This window comes from Tursiops truncatus, chromosome 7 (assembly GCF_011762595.2).
Source record: "Tursiops truncatus isolate mTurTru1 chromosome 7, mTurTru1.mat.Y, whole genome shotgun sequence".
In the NCBI taxonomy this organism is placed as follows: domain Eukaryota; kingdom Metazoa; phylum Chordata; class Mammalia; order Artiodactyla; family Delphinidae; genus Tursiops; species Tursiops truncatus.
In genome coordinates, this window is record NC_047040.1 from 18987521 (window position 1) to 19011346 (window position 23826).

The window sequence follows — 23826 nt, forward strand, 5'->3', positions numbered from 1 at the left end:
ATCAAGCATGAAAGACAAAGAAAGAGTAGGAACGGTTTCAGATTAAAGGAGACTAATGAAGCATAACAACTAAATGCAATGCTTAACACTGGACTGGATTGTGGACTGGGGGAAAAACATGTTTTTGCTATAAAGAACATTACCAGAGCAATTGGCAAAATCTAAATATGGACTGTAGATTAAGTAACAGGATCATATCAGTGTCAAATTCCTGACTTCTATAATTGCACTGAGGTGGTGCAAGTGCATCACCTTGATCCTAGCAAATACGCACTAAAGTACATTTGGCAGTAAAGGGGCATGTCTGCACTTACCCTAAAATGGTTCAGAAAGATGATGTGTCCATATATAGAGAAAGAGAACCACAAAGCAAATGTGGCAGAATTTTAACAATTGGTGAATCTGGGTGAAAGGGTATATAAGAATTCTTGGTTCTATTTTCACAATTATTATTTAAGTTTGAAATGTTTTCAAAATAAAAAGTTAAAACCTTAAAAAAACAAAAGATTGAAGTAGATGTAGAAAGATCTCTAGAACAGATCATGTAAGAGATGCATGAGGCAAAACGATACATATGGTATGAACTCAGTAATGTAAAAACAGCCAAACTATATATTCTATGTGGACATATATATAAATATATGAAAAAGCACAAAAAGTTAGGAAGGAGACAGACACCTCTGGGACTGAAATAAGGCTCAAGAGGGACTTTCCTTTTTACTTATGTACTCCAATTTTTGATAATTAAATGTTCAGATACTATGCAATTAAAATCTATAAATAATAAGAAAGCAATTTTTAACACAAAGGGAGCTATTCCTTGGAGGGTTGGGAATCACTGTTCTAGAAAACATCTACCAAGACCCAACATCCCATGGCAGGGACAAGGCCAGGAGGAGCCCCTAGGTCTCACCTCATTTTCTAGGTCCACTGCATCAAGGCTCTGCTGGCCCACCACCTCTGGCCTCAGCTCTGGGAATGCTTGCTCACAATCCTGGGTGATCCAGTTTTCCCTGCTAGAGGAAGCAGGGAGTAAGATGAGTTCCAGACCTGTGAGGCTTAGAGTTCATGAACTTGTCCCTCCCTCTACATCCAGGATAGGAATGAAAAATAAGCCATATAGGATTGGCTAGAGGAGACCTCCTTCTAGGATCTGGCCAGGACAGGATAGGTCCACTACACGCATATCCTTGACTGCCCTCCCACTTTGGATCTTCTTCTCAAAGCTACCTTGGCGGTTTTCACCCGTAGCTCTCAACTCAAATAATCTTCCATTTTGCGTGGAGATGATTCTTTCCTTTTCAGTTAATGAATCAATACAACTGAGACATAGAGAAAGGAAAGTTTCCACGTTTCCTGATGAATCAGGAAAGTATCAATACCTGGAATTAGGGTTCAGGCACCCAGGACTCAAGACTCCCAGGGCCCTGTCTACATTTAGGCAGTAGTGAGTGACAGGGACCATGCTGTATTTGCTTTGACTGGAGCCAAAGATCTGCAAGCGACCTCATCCTATAAATCCCTGGTTCTACCCTCCTCACCAAGGCGCAGGGGGAGCTTCTCCAGCCCTCCACTCAGCCCAGCTGCTCTTCATTTCTGAGCCTAAGACCCCAGTCAAGAGACTTGGTTCCTGAGGAGTGGCCTTTAGTCTGGTCAGAGAGGCTGTGCCAGAAGCCACCTTGCTGGTCCTGTCCTCTTGCTCGAGGGCAGGTCCTGGGTTCTGGTGTTTCTGCGGGAAATGAGACACTGAGTCAGAACTACTTGGTTGTCATAAGGCACTATGAATCCTATTCGTGGCCCCTTCCCAACCCTAGAAAGTCACCCTCCTTCTCCAACTCCCCCAGTCACTAGCCTGGCTATGTCATACATGCCCTTCTGCCCCACACACCTTCTGCTTGGCCTCCTCAGCCATGTGCCTATAGGCTTGCCGCAAGATGCGAGATCGATTGCCCTTGGGGGCCAGACGATGCGCCTGTTGGTCCTTTAGGACCTGAAGTTCTGGGGGTAAGCGACTGGTGAATGGGGTACCCAAATCTGGGCCTGCTGACTCGGTTAATACTGCAAGGAGAGAAGAGGGGGACAGGTGATCACACTGGAGCTGCGCCACTGTTTCCATTTGGCCAGAGACAACTTCAGCATCTCCAGGCTTCTGTGGAAGGAGACCCTTTTGACAAAGTGACAAAGAGGGACTGGGGTTACAAGGGAAGTGGCAAGGGTCATGCAAAGGGCTAGGGAGAAAATTCAAGCTGGTGGGGAAAAGAATATATGTTGGATCCAGACGTTGGGGTCAGGGGTTGCATTGGGTAGAGTATTAGGGAAGTGCAAGAGCCCTGGGAACCCTAAGGACTCACTGGTGACACGACCAGCAATAAAGGGATGATGTAACAGGTCTGGCCAGGACAGACGCTGCCGGGGGTCCTTGGTGAGCAGTCCCTGAAGGAAGTTCTGTGGAGAGAAAGGATACCCCATCAGCCTTCACTTCTCCACAGGCTCTCTCAAACTCATCAGAATCGGCCAACCAAGACTCCTGAGTGCATTCTTACAACAGACTGGCTGGTCTTAATCACGCCCTCTCTAATCCTATCCTTAGGCCTCATTTCCCTGGCTGAAATCATGAACAGACCTCACTGCCTCACCTTCTGGGGAGCCCCAGTTCCTGTCCATGGACATTTTAGAGCCCCAAAAGTAAAACCAGAAATCTCAATGTCAACAGCTTTGTGAAGAAGTGAAAAAAAACGAAGAGAAAGAGAGGGATGTCATCTTCACAATCATCTTCAGAAAGCAAACATTCAAGGGGGTCCCAAACTGCTCACTTTGCCCTCCCTTTGACTGTGGTTTGTTTGTGCTGGGTAGGAACAAATGCACTTACAGTTAAAAGCACACTCACACGCATAAGTCATTGTGTAAAGATGTGTTTGGGAGCACTCAAAAACAAATCTTTCAGCAAGTCTTCAGATGGTGGAGGGGTGGGGAGACTGTCTGAAAAGGGTACATCTGTTATAAGGTGTCCTTGGGGAAATCCTCAATTGGGCCTGAAATAGGAATAGAAGGTACTAGTAGATTACAACCCTTGTTCTAAAACAAGGTGATCATTACACCTTGGCTCTTGCTGGAGATACCTGCATGTCTGCCCTAAGGGAGAATGTATATCTTATGGATATCACCCAATTATGCTTCCTTTGTTTAGGTTCTTTTTGATAATTATTTGGGCCACCCCCAGCTAAATAGGTTGGGGAGAAACTTGTCTCTTTTCATCTTAGATAAAACAAAGGAAAGTTATCATGAGGTTTTACCCTGGGAGAAGGCTGCATTTAAATTTTATTGAAGGCTCAAATCTTGCCCTAGATGAAAAATAAAAAAGGTCAATTCCTTTTCCTCCCTCCCCCCACCCCCACCCCGGCCTGCTGAGATTTAACTGCAAAAGACAGGCACCATCTCTATCCTCTGCCCCTAATCAGTGAGCTAGCCCCATCAGCTATGGCCATTTGGATATCTAAAGATTCTTTCAGGAAGAGGACAGCTGTGTTGGCAAATCTGGAAATCATTCGGCCATTGCATCTGATAGGAAATTAGTAGAATAGAGAGTGTGTAAAGGGACCAATATCTGTTTCTGGTGTCTTGAAACTACCTCTCCATTTTGATAAAGGACAGCCTGACCCAAGGAGGGGCTGCTACTACCAAATTGGGCACACCTTAGATCACCCTCCCAGAATAAGGCTCTGCAGTACAAAAGCAAGGCAGCTTGCCCCAGCTCCTGCATCAATTAAGTAACTGCAAAGTGCAGCCCCAGCTCTGGAAAAAAATTGTGGAAAAGGGAACAGGGCAGAGGGAAACAGGTTTCTGATGCAAAAGCAGTCTTTCAGTATCCATCACCTTGAAGCAAGGACTAATGGTGGGGGGCCAGCGCACAGGGTCCTTGAGAATGAGGCTGACCAGCTGAAAGATGCTCGTGGTATAGAAGGGAGGAGTGCCCACTGCCAGCTCATACAGTATGCAGCCCACAGACCAGAGGTCCGCGGTGTGGTCGTATGGTCGTTCCTCCACCAGCTCTGGAGACATGTAGAGTGGTGTGCCTTTAATGGATGTCAGCACCATCGTGTTGGTGCTCATAGCCCGGGCAAATCTGCAGTAGATGATGGAATCAAAATGGAAAAAGAAGATATTCAATAAAAACAAGAGAGACTTCCCTGGCGGTCCAGTGGTTAAGATGCTGTGCTTACACTGCAGGGGGGTGCAGGTTCGATCCCTGGTCAGGGAACTCAGATCCAGCATGCAGTGGGTAGGGCCAAAAATTAGATAGATAAATGAATAAATAATAAACACTAGAGCTGGTCACTGTGTGAGATAGACAGATAGACAGATAGAGAAATAGAGAAATAATAAACTCTAGAGCTGGTCACTGCTACCTATCACTGTGCGAGATATCCCCAACCTGAACAAACAGACCATCTTCCAAGACCCAGCAGGAATCCCAGTCTCCAGCTCAGGTTCTAAAATGAGGCCCAAGGAACTCAAGCATATGATCTAAGGCTCCTTGCAGAACTGGAAGCAGAGACAGAAGGTCAGGCACCTCACCCAAAGTCACAGAGCTTTATGCCACCACCCTTGGCAAGGAGGATGTTCTGAGGCTTCATGTCTCGGTGGAGGATGCGGTGGGAATGCAGATAGTACAGGGCTGACACCAACTGGGCAGCAATGGCCTGAACCTAGGGGTCAAACAGTCAGGTGAGAGGAAGAAAGGAGAAGTCAGCGGAAGGAGTCTGCTGATGAGCCCAAAGACTCCACCCTAATACTACTACTGATGTGATCTTCTCTTCCTTCCCTTTCTTCCAGAGCTTCACAAGATACCTTCCTTAGTTCTTGCTCCCCTATCCATTCATTCTTTCATTTGTTCATTCATTCGTTCAAGGAAAATTTATTGAGTCTCAATAACTGCATGACCACATGCAAATTATCTTATGGCTCTCAGATTCATCATCTACCCATAAGGCGACAATAATGATACTACTTATTTCATAGGATCATTGTGAGGATTTAAATGAGTTAAAGCATGTAAAGTAACGTATTGCTCAGAATGGTGCCTGGCACTTAGCATTCAATATATATTAGCTGTTATTAAATAAGACAAAGTCCCTTCTCTCAAGAGAAGTAGCCAGACAAACAAACAAGACTGACAAAACAAATAAGATGATGGCTTACAAATAATGATGAATGCTTAGAAGGAAACAGAATGCTGTGACAGGAAGTCCTGAAGGGGGCCTACTTGCTAGAGTACAGAGAAATCCCTAGAATGAATATGGCTGGAGAATGTCTTCAACCAAATCCTACGGCTAACCACTGTGCCTTGGTGGTGAATCCTGCCTTAACCACAATGCTTATCCCTTCCTGCCTCTCTGGTACCACCACACTGGGCCTTCTTACCTAGAGGTGCCTAACAATAACAACAGCATTAAAAATAGCTAGATATATTGAACACTTGTGTCAGGCACTCTTTCAAACACTTTACAGGAATTAACTCATTAATCTTCACAATAGCCTTATGAGGTAGACATTATTATTATTTCCATTTTAAAATGAGGAAAGTGAGGGCAGACAGCAGAAGCAAGAAGAACTACAATCCTGTAGCCTGTGGAACAAAAACCACATTCACAGAAAGATAGACAAGATGAAAAGGCAGAGGGCTATGCACCAGATGAAGGAACAAGATAAAACGCCAGAAGAACAACTAAATGAAGTGGAGATAGGAAACTTTTCAGAAAAAGATTTCAGAATAATGATAGTGAAGATGATCCAGGAACTCGGAAAAGTAATGGAGGCAAAGATCAAGAAGATGCAAGGAATGTTTAACAAAGATCTAGAAGAATTAAAGAACAAACAAAAGAGATGAACAACACAATAAATGAAATGAAAAATACACTAGAAGGAATCAATAGCAGAATAACTGAGGCAGAAGAACGGATAAGTGACCTGAAAGATAGAATGCTGGAATTCACTGCTGCGGAACAGAATCAAGAAAAAAGAATGAAAAGAAATGAAGACAGCCTAAGAAACCTCTGGGACAACATTAAATGCAACAACATTCACATTATAGGGGTCCAAGAAGGAGAAGAGAGAGAGAAAGGACCCGAGAAAATATTTGAAGAGATAATAGTTGAAAACTTCCCTAACGTGGGAAAGAAAAGGAAATAGCCACCCAAGTCCAGGAAGTGCAGAGAGTCCCATACACGATAAACCCAAGGAGAAACACGCCGAGACACATAGTAATCAAATAGGCAAACATTAAAGACAAAGAAAAATTATTGAAGGCAGCAAGGGAAAAACGACAAATAACATACAAGGGAACTCCCATAAGGTTAACAGTTGATTTCTCAGCAGAAACTCTACAAGCCAGAAGGCAGTGGCATGATATACTTAAAGTGTTGAAAGGGAAGAACAACAACCAAGATTACTCTACCTGGCAAGGATCTCATTCAGATTTGATGGAGAAATCAAAAGCTTTACAGACAAGCAAAGACTAAGAGAATTCAGCACCACCAAACCAGCTCTACAACAAATGCTAAAGGAACTTCTCTAAGTGGGAAACACAGAGAAGAAAAGGACCTACAAAAACAAACCCAAAACAATTAAGAAAATGGTCACAGGAACATACATATCGATAATTACTTTAAACGTGAAAGGAATAAACGCTCCAACCAAAAGACACAGGCTTGCTGAATGGATACAAAAACAAGACGCATATATATGCTGTCTACATGAGACCCACTTCAGACCTAGGGACACATACAGACTGAAAGTGAGGGGATGGAAAAGGATATTCCATGCAAATGGAAATCAAAAGAAAGCAGGAGTAGCAATACTCATACCAGATAAAATAGACTTTAAAATAAAGAATGTTACAAGAGACAAGGAAGGACACTATGTAATGATCGAGGGATCAATCCAAGAAGAAGATATAACAATTATAAATATATATGCACCCAACATAGGAGCACCTCAATACATAAGGCAACTGCTAACAGCTATACAAGAGGAAATCGACAGTAACACAATAATAGTGGGGGACTTTAACACCTCACTTACACCAATGGACAGATCATTCAAACAGAAAATTAATAAGGAAACACAAGTTTTAAGTAACACAATAGATCAGATAAATTTAATTGATATTTATAGGACATTCCATCCAAAAATAGCAGATTACACTTTCTTCTCAAGTGTGCATGGAACATTCTCCAGGATAAATCACATCTTGGGTCACAAATCAAGCCTCAGTAAATTTAAGAAAACTGAAATCATATCAAGACCACAACGCTATGAGATTAGAAATCAATTACAGGGAAAAAACCCATAAAAAACACAAACGCATGGAGGCTAAACAGTATGCTACTAAATAACCAAGAGATCACTGAAAAAATCAAAGAGGAAATCAAAAAATACCTAGAGACAAATGATAATGAAAACAGGACGATCCAAAACCTATGGGATGCAGCAAAAGCAGTTCTAAGCGGGATGTTTATAGCAATACAAGCCTACCTCCAAAAACAAGAAAAATCTGAAATAAACAATCTAACCTTACACCTAAAGGAACTAGAGAAAGAAGAGCAAACAAAACCCAAAGTTAGCAGAAGGAAAGAAATCATAAAGATCAGAGCAGAAGTAAATGAAATAGAAACAAAGAAAACAACAGCACAGATCAAGAAAACTAAAAGCTGGTTATTGAGAAGATAAGCAATATTGATAAACCATTAGCCAGACTCATCAAGAAAAAGAGGGAGAAGACTCAAATCAATAAAATTAGAAATGAAAAAGAAGTTACAACAGACACCACAGAAATACAAAGCATCCTAAGAGACTACAACAAGCAACTCTATGCCAATAAAATGGACAACCTGGAAGAAATGGACACATTCTTAGAAAGGTATAACCTTCCAAGACTGAACCAGGAAGAAATAAAAAAATATGAACAGACCAATCACAAGTAATGAAATTGAAACTGTGATTAAAAATCTTCCAACAAATAAAAGTCCAGAACCAGATGGCTTCACAGGTGAATTCTATCAAACATTTAGAGAAGAGCTAACACCCATCCTTCTCAAACTCTTCCAAAAAATTGCAGAGGAAGGAACACTCCCAAACTCATTCTATGAGCCCACCATCACCCTGATACCAAAACCAGACAAAGATACTCCAAAAAGAAAATTGCAGACCAATATCACTGATGAATACAGATGCAAAAATCCTCAACAAAATACTAGCAAACAGAATCCAACAGCACATTAAAAGGATCATATACCATGATCAAATGGGATTTATCCCAGGGATGCAAGGATTCTTCAATATATGCAAATCAATGTGATACACCATATTAACAAACTGAAAAAGAAAAACCATATGATCAGCTCAATAGATGCAGAAAAGCTTATGACAAAATTTAACACCCATTTATGATAAAAAAGCTCCAGAAAGTGGGCATAGAGGGAACCTACCTCAACATAATAAAAGCCAAATATGACAAACCCACAGCAAACATCATTCTCAATGGTGAAAAACTGAAAGCATTTCCTCTAAGATCAGGAACAAGACAAGGATGTCCACTCTCACCACTATTATTCAACATAGTTTTGGAAGTCCTAGCCATGGCAATCAGAGAAGAAAAAGAAATAAAAGGAATACAAATTGGAAAAGAAGTAAAACTGTCACTCTTTGCAGATGACATGATACTATACATAGAGAATCCTAAAGATGCCACCAGAAAACTACTAGAGCTAATCAATGAATTTGGTGAAGTTGCAGGATACAAAATTAATGCACAGAAATCTCTTTCATTCCTATACACTAATGATGAAAAATCTGAAGGAGAAATTAAGGAAACACTCCCATTTACCACTGCAACAAAAAGAATAAAATACCTAGGAATAAACCTACCTAGGGAGACCAAAGACCTGTATGCAGAAAACTATAAGACACTGTTGAAAGAAATTAAAGATGATACCAACAGATGGAGAGATATACCATGTTCTTGGATTGGAAGAATCAATATTGTGAAAATGACTATACTACCCAAAGCAATCTACAGATTCAATGCAATCCCTATCAAGTTACCAATGGCATTTTTTTACAGAACTAGAACAAAAAATCTTAAAATTTGTATGGAGACACAAAAGACCCCGTTGCTCCACAATGGGAGAGGTCACAAGAGTAAGAGGCCCATGTAGCACACAAAAAAAGAACTAAATGTAAGACTGGACACTATAAAACTCTTAGAGGAAAACATAGGAAGCACACTCTTTTTTTTTTTTTTTTTTTTTTTTTGCGGTACACGAGCCTCTCACTGTTGTGGCCTCTCCCGTTGCGGAGCACAGGCTCCGGACACGCAGGCTCAGCGGCCATGGCTCATGGGCCCAGCCGCTCCGCGGCATGGGGGATCCTCCCAGACCGGGGCACGAACCCGTGTCCCCTGCATCAGCAGGCGGACTCTCAACCACTGCACCACCAGGGAAGCCCACAAGATCTTTTTTGATCCACCTCCTAGAGTAATGGAAATAAAAACAAAAACCAAAAAAAATGAGGAAAGCGAACAAAGAGAAGTTAAAGTAACTTGCCCAAGAAGATCAGGCTACAAAGTGGCAGACCCAACCTTTGTATTCAGAGATTTGGGTTCCAGCATTCACATACTTTACTGTCACACCACACTGCCTCTACATATACCTAGACTCTTATATTTTACTTGGGAGTTTTCAAACTGGAGACTCTCAATGCCCTCAGTTCTCAGTCCTTAAACTGAGAAGAGGTCATGGGTAGAAAAAGTTTGAGCCAGGAATACCTGCTCTTCGGGAAGTTTTCCATCATCTTCTAGGATTTGAAAAAGCTCTCCCTCAGCATAGTCTGTCACCACCACCACCTGCAGGGAGAAGGCAATGCTACTAATGGCTCCACATTTATGCATTTTGAGGATGGGAAATTCCTGGGACCCTTCTCGGCGAGAGGTGACCCAAAACCAAAGCGCACCTCTTTGTCAGTCTCAAAGCTGTCAAGCATATGCACAATATTGGGATGCCGCAGACCCTGCATGATTTCAATCTCTCGTTGCAGATTCCTCAGCTCTTTGTCTGAGCGTCCCAATTTTGGAATGAACTTCAGGGCCACCACCTGTCAGTGGTAAGGTCAAGAGTCAAGGCCTAACCACACTATTTAAACATTAGCCTCAAAGCTCCAGAACTCAGACTTCAGATTGTTTGAGCAATTCTCACTATACTTGCTAGTCTCCCACTCGACTTTCCCCATGGTACCCTGGTCTTACCCAGGTTTCCCCTGCTCTCACCCTAGGAGGAAAGAGCCTCTGCCAGATAGATCCCTTTGGTGTATTCTGGGAAAAGAACTGGATAAAGAACTCAATATTTAAGGGATTTAGGGGAAAGGGAAGGAAGAAAAAATGAAGAGGGAAGAATAGAGTTCAGGTGGTTTATCCCTTCCTTCATGGTATGATAGATAATAATATTAATAATAATTATAATTGCTGTTTACTAGGTGCCAAGCACTGCTCTAAGTTATTCAGTGTGACATCACACTTAATCCTCATACCCCAATAAGATGCTGTTCTATTTTCATTCTATAGATGAGGAAACTGAGACATAGAGAGGTTGAGTAACTTGTCTATAGTTCTAAGGCTAGAAAGTGGTGGAGCTGCGATTTGAACCCAAGTAATCCAATTTCAGAGCTCATATTTCATAAGTATGAAGGAATCAGTGTCCTACGAATACAGGTCAGTATTCTGCCCCATTCTCCACTGGAGTTGAGGGTGTGGGATACCACCCAAGAGATATCCCTCTTTGTTCACCACCTGAGCGCTGTATTTTCTTCGACCCTTGTACACCCTCCCGAAAGAGCCTTCTCCAATCATCTCCAACACGTGGTACTTTTCCATGACAGAGATTTCAGGATCCCTCAGAAGGAGATAGAGATGGTGGTGAAGGGCTACAGCTCCAGGGACAGTTCCACACATCTGGGAGGCCTGGTTCGGGCATGGAAGAAAGGTTAACGTTAGCCGCCTTGCCTTTTCCTTTTTTTTCGTAACAATCCAGGCCTCATAAATAAGGTAGGGTAGAGAATGGAAAGATGAGATCTTGGAGCAGAGTGCCTTCCGCAATCCTCCCTCCTTTTCTCTTCCTGTCTCCCAACCCAACCTTGTTCCCACCTGACCCCGTGTCCCCCTTCCCCCTCCACCCAGCCTTGCCCACCCGACCACTGCCCCCTTCACCCAGCCTCTCCCCCTCACCCCACCCTCTCCACCCAGCCTCACCCACCCGACCCCGCCCCCCTCCATCCAGCCTCGCCCACCGACCCCGCCCCTTCCAGCCACCCCAAAGTTCCTGCCACTGACAACCTCCTCAGCACCCCCGCCCACACCCTCGGCCCGCCGGCTTAGCGGACAGGAGCGCCTCTCTTACCCCAAGCCTACGAGCTTCAAGCTCTTCAGGCCGAGGGACGCCGGCCCTGGCCTTCAGCCCCGCCCCTTCTAGGTGCCTTCGTATTTTGCCTGACTTATCGTTCTTATCGTGGGACTTATCGTCCCACCCCCACTGCCGGTCTCCTTAGACTCACATTGTTACCAATTTTACTCGCTAGAACTGGTCAGAGGTTCGGAGGAATAGGCGTTCAGGGGTGTGGGAGAGACGGTGGGCCGCCCATAGGCACTTCCTAGGGCATTTCCCAACCATCCCTTGGCCCTCAGGACCATCTAAGGACCGGGAGTCTGAGGTTGCCTAGAAACGGCCGAGAGCTACTCTCCCGCCCCTGCTTTACTTTCCGCCTCCGACTGCCAGGAGGCTGTTTCCGGTTCCGGTTGCGGGCCGCAGAAGACATGGCGGCGTCTGCGTCGGCAGCTGCAGGGGAGGAGGACTGGTAACTTTGGGGTCATGGGCTTTGGAGGACCGCCTGGATCCGGTCCGGGGGACTAGCGGCAGCCGCGGACGGTCCGTACGGCGGGCGCGTGGGGCGGGGCGAGGGATGAGGGATGGCAGAGACGCTTACATCTCTTCCTAAGAGTTCTGGACTGGGGAGCGGGTGGATGGAGGGGCACTGGTCTGACCCGGAGGAGACCGCATCAGCGCCGACCTGGCTAGTTCGGGCCGTGCCTTATCCGGTTCGATCCTCCGGCTTCACCCCGTCCCATTCTCGCCTTCTGAAGTGGATTTGCTCAGGGTCCCGGGGGATGCCTGTTTATCAGATCTCCGCCCCCCTCCCCGTCCCTCTTATTTCCCAGAACCAATGTCCTCCAATTCCCGTCCCCCTTTCCCCTCGGATCAGACTATTTCCTTTGAGGCTTTCCTCAACCTTCTCCCTTCCCGACAGCACTAATGAGGCTGTTGTCTGAATAAAGCTTTACACCTCACGGAAAGCGCTCCTAGTCCTTCTCTCAAGCATTCGTCACAAGGGACCAGAACATGGAAGGACTGTGGGATTTGGAAATAGATAAATGTGGGTTCACATCATATTTTATTAGCTGTGTGATGCTGACCAGGCCCCCTAGCTTCTATGAGTCAGTGTCCTTAGCTGTAAAAAAAAAAAAAAAAAAAAAAAAAGTGGGTGTGACATCCACCTCAGAGAAGGATCTGAGAGGATCAAGATGGATTTGTAACATACCTAAGCCTCCTTTTCATTAATAACTCTGAGGTGTAGGCACCTGAGGAGACTAAATGAGGCCTGAAGAGGTAAAATGAGCTGCCAAAAGGTACATAACTAGGAATCCAGGTTGTCAGACTCCAAACCTCAGGTTCTTAGTTCTAGGACATTGTACAGTTCCACCTCCCCCCTTTTTTTTTTTGCGGTTCTCGGGCCTCTCTCACCGTTGTGGCCTCTCCCGTTGTGGAGCACAGGCGCCGGACGCGCAGGCTCAGTGGCCACGGCTCACGGGCCTAGCCGCTCCGCGGCATGTGGGATCTTCCCAGACCAGGGCACGAACCCGTGTCCCCTGCATCGGCAGGCGGACTCTCAACCACTGCGCCATCAGGGAAGCCCTCCCGTTTTTATTGTCACCATCTTACCACCATCCCATTCCATATTTCACACCCAGGGCCCAAGTCACAGGTCGGGTGGGTGAAGTATTGAAGGGCTTCTTGATGGAGGCTACACCTCAGTGTTTCATTGGTTCAGGGAGCCCAGCCAGTGCTGGCCTGTTTTGAGACCATGCAGACTTGCTGTTTTCAACCTATTCAGGGCAATTTAAGATTCTGAGGGGACACGTTGTGCCTTGGTGAGGGCCGTAATGATTGTACAGCCAGCCTGCAGTGCTCTAAGACTCCAATGCTCATGTCAATCAGAAGTACTCAACTGTTACCTACGTTATCTATTTTATATTTTCACGTGTCTGCCTAAGACTTAAAAAGACTTAAAAAATTTTTGAGAATCACTCTCTATATATACACATACACATGTATACACACACAAACACACACACACGTATGTCACACTAGGGCAGCCCTGCTCTTGGTGAAGAAGGGGCAATATAAGAAAGCAAACCAAGCATGTATCTTTCCATGTATTATCTGGGTAAAGGTGTGGCCTCAAGCCAATAACTCATCTTCAGTGGCATTACAACTGCTCTTTCTGTGATTAAGCATGTGTGTCCTCTGAGGGATGGCAGAGACACTGACATCTCTTCCTAAGAGAGTTCTGGACTGGGGAGCGGGTGGGTGGAGGGGCCACTGGATCCTGACCTGCACAAGTTGATCTAGATCAGTCAGACAGCAGGGATCATAAATACATTGAATATTAACTACAACCTCTCTTTCCTTTTAAGGGAGAAGGTTAATATAAATAGGAAAAAAAAAAAGAACACAGACTAGCTACTATGGCCAAGATACTATTAGGCACTTGACATAAACAAATCACCTTTCATCCTCACGATAACTGTGGAGAGTGGGTGGTAATATCTATATGTGATGGACAGGGTAATTCAGGCTTACAGATATAAGTAACTACTCAGATCACATAGCTGGTAAGTGATTGGTACCTGTTACTCATTCCAAGGCTGATGGCTCTTCCACTACAGCACAGCCTTTACAGCATGTAGATCTGTTCAGGTTGGTATCTCCTTTGAGGAGGTTTACAGTGACTGGTATTAGCAGTGTGTGTAGACACTGGGATCCATGAACGGTGTAGGGAAAGCCAGGAGTGGTATTGGTAACCTTAATGCTAATCAATAGATGTCATAATTCTGGGTCAGAGAGATGGCCACTAAGGAACAACCAACAGTACAATGAAACTTAAACAGGGAGTCAGGAAACCTAGCTTGCATCTCAGTCCTGCCTCAAGCCTTGAGATTTGGGCTAGTCTTTTCACCTTCTTGGGAATCTGTTTCCTCATCTATTGGCAGAAATGATGTGTAAAACTGATTCCTGTGCTTTCTACCTGGCCACTTGACAAATTAAGGAAACATGTTTCCCCCATTTTTATGGAGGTTAGCAAGAGAATGCACTCATGCAGATTGTCAGCACTCATGCAGATTGCCATTTTTCTACAAAGCCAGCCTTCATTGGCCTTAGTAGGCTTTAATAGGGAGAGTTGTAATGGTAAGTCAATCTCCCCTGTCTCTCTAGGGTCCTTCCCTCTGAAGTTGAAGTGTTAGAGTCTATCTATCTGGATGAACTACAGGTGGTCAAAGGAAATGGCAGGTACGTATTCAACTAGAGGTGGGCAGGAGTCCCCTTGGTAGTAAGAGGATTCCATGCAGTATCTGTGGGGCTTGATTTGAGATAATATTTCTGTCATGTAGACAGTCTATTCCTTTAATCACCCCAAAGAAAGAGCCTGATGCTCACTTCCTCTGCCCGCTTTACTCTCTCACCCCCACCCTCCCCAGCTCTCAAGTCCCTGCCCAGTCACATCCCAGGTCTCCACTTCATCCACCTGCAGATCATCATCATGGGAGATCTGCATCACCCTGCACCCCGCCACTGCAGAAGACCAGGATTCACAGTATGTCTGCTTCACTCTGGTGCTTCGGGTCCCAGCACAGGTGAGGCCTCTACTTTATGGCAGCAAAGGGAGGAAGGGGAGAGGCCTTGGGGTGGAGTGCATTAGCAGTAGCGTGGTATTTTCTCTCTCTAGTATCCCCACGCGGTGCCACAGATCTCTATCCGTAACCCCCGAGGACTCTCAGATGAACAGATCCACAAGTAAGTCGGGCTGGGCAGGGAAAATTTGGGATACAGCTCAGTCTGGTGAGGGAAGGGGGCAGGCCTAATGTTTGCTCTGCCCTCTCCCCACAGGATCTCACAGGCGCTGAGCCACATGGCTGAGGCTGGGCTGGGTACTGCCATGCTCTATGAACTCATCGAGGTGAGAGGTGTGCTAGCCTGGGGAAATGTCCTTACCTTCCAGGTAGAGCAGTTTCTTTCAAGGGAGGCCATGGGCCTAGAATCTTAAATATGTCTGGAGACATTCATTTAGTTCTTGTTTAGGTAAGCCTAAACTGCTCCAGAAAGGTGAGACTCTCTTCTGTTTCAAAAAATCTCCCCAAAGACAGTTCCATAGCTTCTCCAAGTTGCCTATTCCAGCATCGTGACAGAAAATTTTTTTCCTCTTTAACTTGAATTTTTCGTGCTTCATTATCAGTGCATTTCAGTTGCCAATGCCAAGTTCTCTTGGCATTGGCAACTGAAAATGGCAAGAGATCTTGCCTGGAGGGTCTAGCCATAAATGAACATTTGAAAGCTAGTCTGTCATTGGAGCTGACTAGAAAAAGTCATGGTTCTTTTCCTCAAAGAGTTTCTACCCTAGTAAAGGAAACGACCCACATGAAACTATGCCTAGAGCTACAAGTTAATATACACAGCTAACTTTTGTTGTTTGAGATCAAAAACACAAATACAGTCTTGTTTTCCTCTACTTTGAGTTTTTAAGAAAAATGTTCAGAAAAGAATGAAGGTGGGTGGCCTGGAGTCAGAGTGGGCATAGACCACTGTAGCATTTCTAAGTCAGGCCTCCACAATGCAGCTTTGAACTTTGTGGAATTCCAGAGTATTAGCTATTAAACAACAGTGCAGATGCGTATTTCATAGCTCAACCTGATGCCTTTTGAATTCTCTGTCCGTTTGGGGTGTCCATGCCTTCACTTTCTTTCTGAAAGCTGACTCCAGAACAGGCTCATTGAGGGAGTGATATTCAAAGGGGGATAACCAGGAAAGGCCTCCCAGAAGATGTGAGTTTTAATTGAGCATTTTTTTCTCTCGAAGGTGTTTTATTTTCATCCCCAAGATGTGTTAAAAGTGACTTAATGAGTGGAAAAACAATTAAATTGGATTTTGAAGCTGGGTAGATTGGAGGGGAGGGGTGTGAGCATGGAGGAGGATTGATTCCAAGCAGAGGGAGCATCACCAAGACAGAAATGCATGAACAGAAGGCAAACTGGCTCGGTGGGAGGCGGCCTGCCGGTCACTCCTGGGAGTAGTCAACAAGCTTCACTCACAGTTCTGGCTCCTGCCTCCCTATTTGAACAGTGTCTTCTCTCCTCTCAGAAAGGGAAGGAAATTCTCACAGATAACAACATCCCCCATGGCCAGTGCGTCATCTGCCTCTATGGTTTCCAGGTGGGTTACTCTCTTGGGACCTGGGGGTCGGCTGTGACAGACAGTGGAGGGCTCGGGGCGAGCTCTGACACAGTGCCTTACCCTCCAGGAGAAGGAGGCCTTTACCAAAACCACCTGTTACCACTACTTCCACTGCCACTGCCTGGCTCGGTACATCCAGCACATGGAGCAGGAGCTGCAGGCCCAGGGGCGGGAGCAGGAACGGGAATGGCAGCACGCCGCAACCAAACAGGTTGACCTGCTGGCCCTGCTCGCTTGACCTCATGCCCTCTTCTACCCCTCCGCTCCAGGGCTGCCTTAGCCTTTTCAGGGTCATAGGTACCTCTGAGATTAACGAAAGCTCACCTTTGTCCAGGAAAAAGGGGCGGCCTTATACATACACGTAAGCATATTGCACACAGTTTCAGAGGGTTCCCAGACCTCTAGGTAGGCAGCCCCTGCTTTGCTCCCCCTCACTGCTGAACAGGTATTCCTGTGCCCTCCGTCCCAGCCCTCTACAGATGAGGCTGGGCAGCTGGCAAGCACCCTAGGCTGGGAAGCAGGGGTGCGATTTCACCTCTCTTTTCAGAAGGCCGTTGGTGTGCAGTGCCCGGTGTGCAGAGAGCCACTCGTGTACGATCTCGCCTCGCTGAAAGCAGCCCCTGAACCCCAGCAGCCCGTGGTAAGACAATTTGCTGCTAATCTGAGCCAAGAATAATGGCATCTTGTCTGCTTTGAATGGGGTCTCTGGAATTGGCCTCAAGCTGCCTGGGCCCTCTCTGTAAAGCCATGGCCCCCAGCAGAAGTCCAAAACTCTGTTCGGGAGCCCAATCTGAGGGATAAAACCAAGAACCTTGAGCAGATCTCCTGAGGCAGTCCTAGAAGAGCCGGGGTTTCGAGTCTGCCTTCTCCTGTTGATTCTTCTCTCCGTGCCACTCTGCTCCTTTCCCTCCAGGAGCTGTACCAGCCCGATGCAGAGAGCTTGCGCCAGCAAGAAGAGCGCAAGAGGCTCTACCAGAGACAGCAGGAGAGGGGGGGCATCATTGACCTTGAGGCTGAGCGTAACCGGTACTTCATCAGCCTCCAGCAGGTGAGGGAAGGGTTTCCCACTCCTCCCCTGATGACACCAACCTTCCTACCAACACCCCTCTGCCGTGGCCCTCGGGTGAGCTTTGTTCTACCCTGGGAGGTTATAGGCTGATGGCGGTTGGCTCAGATTCTAGGTGAGGGGCCTGCGGTTCCCCGCTTTGAGGAACTGCATCCCCTTCACTGCATCTGCTCACTTCCTTCTAGCCTCCTGCCCCGTTGGAACCCGAGTCAGCTGTAGATGCCTCTGGAGGATCCCACCCACCCAGTACCCTTGCCACAGAACAGTCCACCTCATCAACTGCTCAGACCACCCTGTCAGCTCCTCTGCCTGTGGCCTCCCAGTACACATGTGAGAAGATTCCAGGGGCTGGGCCAAATCAGCAAAAGCTGGGCGAGACCCAGAAAGCTATGCTAGATCCTCCCCGGGCCAGTCGAGGTCCCTGGAGACAAGCCGAACGGAGGCATCTAAAAGGAGGGGAGTGCAATGCCCTCAAAGGTACCAGTCACACCCAGGAACTGCCACCTCCTGAGGGGCCCCTCAAGGAGCCTATGGACCTAAAGCCAGAGTCCCGTAACCAAGGGGTTGAAGGTCCTCCCCGAGAAAAGGGGCATGGCAACTGGCAGGGTCCCCCGCCCCGCAGGACTCGCGACTGTGCCCGCTGGGAGCACTCCAAGGGTCGGACACCGGCTTCTTCCTACCGCCACCTGCCTCGGGGTCGGGGAGCCTACCGGCCTGGTCCTCGAAGGGAGCCCGTGAGCCTCGAACCGGAGGATGGTTCCTAGCAGTACTGTGGGGGGTGGGGGGGGACAATAAAGAGATTGGCCTTGTTTGGCTTTCCTTACTCAGTAGTGCCTAGCCTGTGAAGTATAGATCTCTTTCTAAATTCCCAGCAAGACGAGCATGGCAGAGTAGCCACAATATTGCTCTGAAGTCTGTTCTCCCAAGAAATCGGGGTCTGGATAAAGAGGAGTCTGACATCTCAGCTAGTATAGTGGATTCCAAGGAAAACTAGTGGAGGCCAACATTTAAGAAGAATATGCATGGGCTTCCCTGGTGGCACAGTGGTTGAGAGTCCCCCTGCCGATGCAGGGGACACAGGTTCATGCCCCGGGCTGGGAGGATCCCACATGCCGCAGAGCGGCTGGGCCCGTGAGCCATGGCCGCTGGGCCTGCGGGTCTGGAACCTGTGCTCCGCAACGGGAGAGGCCACAACAGTGAGAGGCCCACGTACCACAAAAAAAAAAAAAGAATATGCAGGACCCACAACCCAGTGTGCATACAACCACATCTTATCTATCTGTCTATACTTGAATATCTTGAGGTGGAGGATGGTACTTTCCTGTTTACTACAGTCTCTCTTCTGCCCCCTTTGTCTAAGGCAGGCTGTGCCCCCAGCATTTGCATATGTGGACACCTGATGGCCCCTGAAGGCATCTGTGTTTATAGCCCCTGCTTTTTCCTCAAGTGCCAACATCAGAAGGTAGGAGGGAGGTCAGAGAACGCAGTAGCATGACAGGTGTTTATTGATCTCCTAGAGGAGGAGAGGGCTGGGCACAGCCCAGTTGTCACCTCCTCAGAGACTCCGCATTGTGAATTGCCCCTGCAGGGTCACTTTTATAAAGCATGAAGTAGCCCTGCACCTGGGCAGGGCTGATCTGAGTTGTAGCTTGAAGGACATGATCTGCAAAGGTCTCGGCCAGGGAAGCTGCTTGCCCTGGATAGAACCTCTGGAACATCTGGGTCAGCTGCCAGCGTGAGCAGTGGCCCACGTACTCCTTCAGGTCTACTCGCCCAGGGCGTATCAGGGCAGGGTCGAGCCTAAGAGAAGAAGGCAGCAAAAGCAGAGTCATTAGCAGCAGTGCCACCAGCACCCCCAAAAATGGTCCCGCTAGGGCTTCCCTGGTGGCGCAGTGGTTGGGAGTCCGCCTGCTGATGCAGGGGACGCGGGTTCGTGCCCCGGTCCGGGAAGATCCCACATGCTGCGGAGCAGCTGAGCCCTTGAGCCATGGCCGCTGAGCCTGCGTGTCCGGAGCCTGTGCTCCGCAGCGGAAGGGGCCACAGCAGTGAGAGGCCCGCGTACCGCAAAAAAAAAAAAAAAAAAAGGTCCCGCTGAACCTCCTGATCCTCCTAAGATAGTGAGGGGGTGGAATCTTGCCTCATAGTCTTGAGTACCTCACTCCTCACCTGTCAACATGGTTGGTGGTCATGAACACGATGCGTGCCTCAGTGGAAGCCACGCCATCCAAGGCGTTGAGCAGGCCGCTGAAAGTGAGACGACCTAGACCTTGGTACTTCACTGGGTCTGGAAGAAGGCAGAGATAAAGCGTGAGTGATCATAGCCCTACTTAAAATTAGCATCCCCTTCTACTCCTTACTTACCATGTCCCCCTACTTATCAATGCGTCTTGTGGCCTCTCATTGCTAACCCAGGTGTCCTCCATCAGCTCTCTGGATTTCTCCTTTCTTCCACTGTTCCTCATTTAGAAACACTCCCCCTTCCGTCAACTTCCCTCACTTACTCTCCGCAGCCAGGTCTCGACTGAGAAAGGCAGCATCCACATCCTCCAGGAGCACCAGGCTCTGCTGTGGTGCCACGCTCAGCAGGTGGTTGAGCCGGTCATCAGAGAGGCTGGAGTCTGTGAGACTCAGCAGGCAGATGCTGTGCTGCAGTTCCCCAGCCAGGGCTGTGCTATGGAGGAGGGATAACAGGTAATGGGCAACCTGGGAACTGGTCCTTGGGCCCAGCTGCTTGTTCCTCACTGTACTAGTTTTGTCTCGGAGGCCTAAACCTTTCACCATACCCTGCTAGTGTTCCACATGTCTCATGTTTATCCCGGTTCCTGTTCCCCACATTCATTTCCCTTTCCAACCCCACCAGTCCAGTTTCTCTCCAGTTTGAAGGTTAAGGGAAGTTTGACTCTACTCACATAAAACTGCTCTTTCCACAACCAGGGGGCCCATAAAGCAGGTAGCCACGTCTGTAGGGAATGCCTAAGAATACAGCCGGGATGATTGTCAAGACCTAAAATGAATCATGTACTCTGCCCCAGATGTCCACATTCATGCCCAACTCTGCTCCTTGGAGGCCTGATGACTGGCATTGGAAGAAATCATTCCCGTAGACAACCTTACTCCCCGCTTCGTCTATGGGAATTAGCCTAGAGCTTTATATTTGCCCACAAGTATAAAGCGCTAGCCCACAGCTTTATATCTGGCCACAAAGACCAGCCTGTTCCCTCCTGTTCTAATACCACATCAAAAACAACCTAGCGAAGACCCCAGCTGCTTCTCACCTCTGTCAGTGTACCACTTGGGGTTATCGATGAATTCCCGGATGTCTCTGACAATTCGGTCAGCCAGACCCTGTTCTAGAACCACAGAAGTCAGTGGCCGGCGGCGGCGTGGATAGCCAAAGGGGCGCCATTCAGAGCCCACGGCTGTGTACATCACTGTCTTCCCTTCCTCCTGCTGCAAGGCTAGCTCTCGAGCTGAGAGGGGAGAGATGAGACAAAGCCAATAATTTCTCTTTGCCATGCTACTAGGCAGAGCTGTGCCAAAACAGTTTCCCTCGGGCTTCCCTGGTTGGCGCAGTGGTTGAGAGTCCACCTGCTGATGCAGGGGACACGGGTTCGTGCCCCGGTCCGGGAAGATCCCACATGCCGTGGAGCGGCTGGGCCCGTGAGCCATGGCCGCTGGGCCTGCGCGTCCAGAGCCTGTGCTCCGCAACGGGAGAGGCCACAACAGTGAGAGGCCCGTGTACCGCAAAAAAAAAAAAAAAAAAAAAAAATATACCAAAACAGTTTCCCTAGCCACCAGTGCTCCCATGGTCTCAGAGCCTCCTGTTCCTCCTCTCCAAACTTCTCTTCCTTTGATGTCGAAGACCCCATCCCTGCAACCACCACCCCCGCCCCCATAAAGCCTGTCTGTGCCATCCCACACCTTCCTCCAGGATGTTGAAGAAGACCTTTCGGTCAGTGCCCAGAGCCGTGAAGGTGACAGATTCCCAGGGGGTCCCCGTCTGCAGGTCTATCATCTGCATCTCTCGGCTCCGTTGCACCCGGATCCATTTCCCTTGATACCTGAATAAGAATGGTCAAAATGAGGTGAACGAATGGGTCAAACCCACCTCCCCTCATTCTCCTTTTCCACTCTCAGAGCCCTCTCTGGTTCCCAACCTTACCAGATAAAGTGGTTTCCAGGGCTGGGGACAAATTCAAATTTAGTGGAGATGCGGCCACTCTCATGCTGAAGGTACGAAGTCTCGACACTGAGGTGCTGAGTTCGGGTACTGTGGCGAGTGAGCCAGCTAAGCAGCCAGGCATAGCTCCTGTCTCGAGCAGGGACTTCCAGTGTGATCATGTAATGTCGCCGGAATGCCACCAGACCCAGTTGGGCACCCTTCCGGGCCAGGGCAAGGGCTGTGCCCACACCCACCAGCCCAAATCCAGCCCCAAAGTAGGGATTGTCCTTCAGGGCCAGAACAAAGTCTGAGAGGGGCATCTTGAAAGGAAAACACTGAATCTTACAGGCCCCAAGGCGTTTTCAAGACCTGGGGGTGGGGAGCAGTGGAGATGGGACAAAGCACAAGATTAGTTTAGAAAATGGACTCTGAAATTCCTCCTCAACACACCCCTCCCCCGCTGCAGAAGCTGGGAGCAGGAAGGACAGGTCAGCATTACTGTGTGCTTCAATATCCTCCCTTTGTGGGGTGGGGTTGGTGTTGGAATGCAAGGGATGGGACTCTGGGCCAGTTGCTCCATTTTGCCTTTCATTATCCTGTTCATACCTGTTTCTTGCCAGACGACTATGTCTGGAGATTCCTTAAACCTGAGAGAACCATATAACCGGCTTCACATCAGGATAATGGATGGACAGAATTTTTGTGGTCCCTGGGACCAGCTGAGTTAGAAAGGGGCCCACTGGCCAGAGTTAGGAGGGGATGAAGAAGCTACTGTCTTCTGTCAACCTGTCAGTAACCTCATGCCTTGCTATTATGAGTCATGTACTTCAAATATCCTCTCCTCTCCTTTACATGCTAATGTCCTGTTTAGCTTTTTATTACCTCCCACCTAAACTGCCTCTTCAAAATTAATTTTAGGGGCTTCCCTGGTGGAGCAGCGGTTGAGAGCCCGCCTGCCGATGCAGGGGACACGGGTTCGTGCCCCGGTCCGGGAGGATCCCCCATGCCGCGGAGCGGCTGGGCCCATGAGCCATGGCCGCTGAGCCTGCGCGTCCGGAGCCTGTGCTCCGCGGCGAGAGAGGCCACAATAGTGGTCCGCAAAGAAAAAATAATAATAATTTTAGTTCTTGAAGTGGCATCTTAATGGGTCTCCACGTCCTGCTTCACCAAACTGCTACACAGGGGTCCAGATCTTTCTTCATAAGGATCTGCTTGAATCCCACTACTTTCCCTACTCCAACACCTCCAATGACTGGCTCTCAACAGGTCCCTGAATTAGGTAAAAACTCCTCTGCCTCCACAATACGGGGCCCACCTACCTTTAATGGCTTAGCTCCTAATACTCTCTGTTGAACAAATATACAAACCTCCTTCTTCCTTGCTCAAGCAGTTCTCTTGACTCGGAATGCCCATTTTAATTTATTTCCTCCATTCTCTCCAGTTGAAGTCCCGCCCATCTGCTACTTTCTCCAAGGAGATTTCCTCGAATTCCACCCCCAATAAAATGTGACAGGGCCTGATTCTAGACTGTAAGATCCCGAAAGGTAGGAGGTCAAATCTTTTCTAGCACACCTCACCCGCCCCCCTGCCACTTTGCTCTACGCCTGGCACGCAGTTTGGTGAACTGACAGCAGTGACCTCCGCTGAAGCTCAGAAGAGGATCCAGAATTCCAAAATTCGTATGCGTGGAAGGTTACAGACAGAGCTCTTCCCCCTCCCGGTCCTTGTCGGTCGCCCAGAAGCCCCCTCCCGAACGCCCTCTACACCCCAGCGCGCGCCTCCAGCAGCGGGGTTTGGAATAATCGGTCACTCCCCCGCCCCTTACCGCCATGACTCTCTGGCCCTCCCTCTCGATGGTTTCACCCCTTCGCTCTTCAGTGAAGCGCCGCTTCGCCCGGCCCCCGAGTTGTTTCATCTACTTCCCGCCACACCCACCAAGAAGGCTATGCCACTCTGCTCCACAACTCTCGATGGTACTCTTTGGGCCT

At 47.8% G+C, this 23826-nt stretch overlaps 3 protein-coding genes across 16 annotated transcripts in view; 1 reads left to right on the forward strand and 2 right to left on the reverse strand.

Moving 5' to 3' along the window:
- STK36 (serine/threonine kinase 36) overlaps positions 1 to 11623 on the reverse strand; it is a 33311-nt gene extending 21688 nt beyond the window's left edge. Inside the window, exons 1-10 of one of the 9 annotated variants that reach the window (XM_033859738.2) lie at positions 11602 to 11623; positions 10841 to 11011; positions 10009 to 10149; positions 9824 to 9901; positions 4576 to 4706; positions 3874 to 4123; positions 2352 to 2445; positions 1889 to 2058; positions 1542 to 1729; positions 914 to 1016 (exon numbers count right to left, since the gene is read on the reverse strand). In XM_033859738.2, the coding sequence (XP_033715629.1) occupies positions 914 to 1016; positions 1542 to 1729; positions 1889 to 2058; positions 2352 to 2445; positions 3874 to 4123; positions 4576 to 4706; positions 9824 to 9901; positions 10009 to 10149; positions 10841 to 11002 (1317 nt within the window). In that variant the 5' untranslated portion in view covers positions 11003 to 11011; positions 11602 to 11623. Of the gene's footprint in view, positions 1 to 913; positions 1017 to 1541; positions 1730 to 1888; positions 2059 to 2351; positions 2446 to 2887; positions 3342 to 3873; positions 4124 to 4575; positions 4707 to 9823; positions 9902 to 10008; positions 10150 to 10840; positions 11187 to 11447; positions 11538 to 11601 lie in introns of those variants that run through there. The other 8 variants (XM_033859737.2, XM_033859739.2, XM_033859740.2 and 5 more) reach the window with 8 other exon arrangements.
- A 166-nt stretch (positions 11624 to 11789) lies between these two features.
- Positions 11790 to 20342, forward strand: RNF25 (ring finger protein 25). 3 transcript variants are annotated; one of them, XM_033859748.2, is made up of 10 exons: positions 11790 to 11901; positions 14598 to 14672; positions 14914 to 15016; positions 15109 to 15176; positions 15270 to 15339; positions 16518 to 16589; positions 16678 to 16821; positions 17161 to 17250; positions 17524 to 17658; positions 17862 to 20342. In XM_033859748.2, exons 1-10 carry the CDS (start codon positions 11861 to 11863, stop codon positions 18438 to 18440), a joined length of 1377 nt encoding a protein of 458 aa, XP_033715639.1. In that variant the 5' UTR covers positions 11790 to 11860; the 3' UTR covers positions 18441 to 20342. The 3 variants fall into 3 exon arrangements, with proteins under 3 accessions (XP_033715639.1, XP_033715640.1, XP_033715638.1); XM_033859747.2 differs by having other exon boundaries at positions 11791 to 11901; positions 17158 to 17250; XM_033859749.2 differs by lacking the exon at positions 16678 to 16821 and having other exon boundaries at positions 17158 to 17250.
- BCS1L (BCS1 homolog, ubiquinol-cytochrome c reductase complex chaperone) lies at positions 19164 to 23799 on the reverse strand. Of its 4 annotated transcripts, none has more exons than XM_004321128.4 (8): positions 23664 to 23799; positions 21839 to 22207; positions 21598 to 21737; positions 20952 to 21146; positions 20586 to 20649; positions 20178 to 20347; positions 19843 to 19960; positions 19164 to 19476 (listed from the first exon to the last, which is right to left on the reverse strand). In XM_004321128.4, the coding sequence occupies exons 2-8, from the start codon at positions 22156 to 22158 to the stop codon at positions 19224 to 19226; spliced, it is 1260 nt and encodes a 419-aa protein (XP_004321176.1). In that variant the 5' UTR covers positions 22159 to 22207; positions 23664 to 23799; the 3' UTR covers positions 19164 to 19223. The 4 variants fall into 4 exon arrangements, with proteins under 4 accessions (XP_004321176.1, XP_073663357.1, XP_019794499.1 ...); XM_073807256.1 differs by lacking the exon at positions 23664 to 23799 and adding an exon at positions 23158 to 23641; XM_019938940.3 differs by lacking the exon at positions 23664 to 23799 and adding an exon at positions 23206 to 23640.
- Between the last annotated feature and the right edge of the window lie 27 nt (positions 23800 to 23826).

Excerpts from the sequence above, each read along its gene's own strand:
- RNF25 (XM_033859747.2), top strand. The coding sequence starts at position 11,861 with ATGGCGGCGTCTGCGTCGGCAGCTGCAGGGGAGGAGGACTG. Across the intron at positions 15,017-15,108 it reads TGCTTCGGGTCCCAGCACAG|TATCCCCACGCGGTGCCACA; the intron begins GTGAGGCCTCTA and ends TTCTCTCTCTAG. Across the intron at positions 15,177-15,269 it reads TCAGATGAACAGATCCACAA|GATCTCACAGGCGCTGAGCC; the intron begins GTAAGTCGGGCT and ends CTCTCCCCACAG.
- BCS1L (XM_004321128.4), bottom strand. The coding sequence starts at position 22,158 with ATGCCCCTCTCAGACTTTGTTCTGGCCCTGAAGGACAATCCCTACTTT. Across the intron at positions 20,650-20,951 it reads CAAGTGGTACACTGACAGAG|GCATTCCCTACAGACGTGGC; the intron begins GTGAGAAGCAGC and ends CTGTATTCTTAG. Across the intron at positions 19,477-19,842 it reads ACCACCAACCATGTTGACAG|GCTCGACCCTGCCCTGATAC; the intron begins GTGAGGAGTGAG and ends TTCTTCTCTTAG.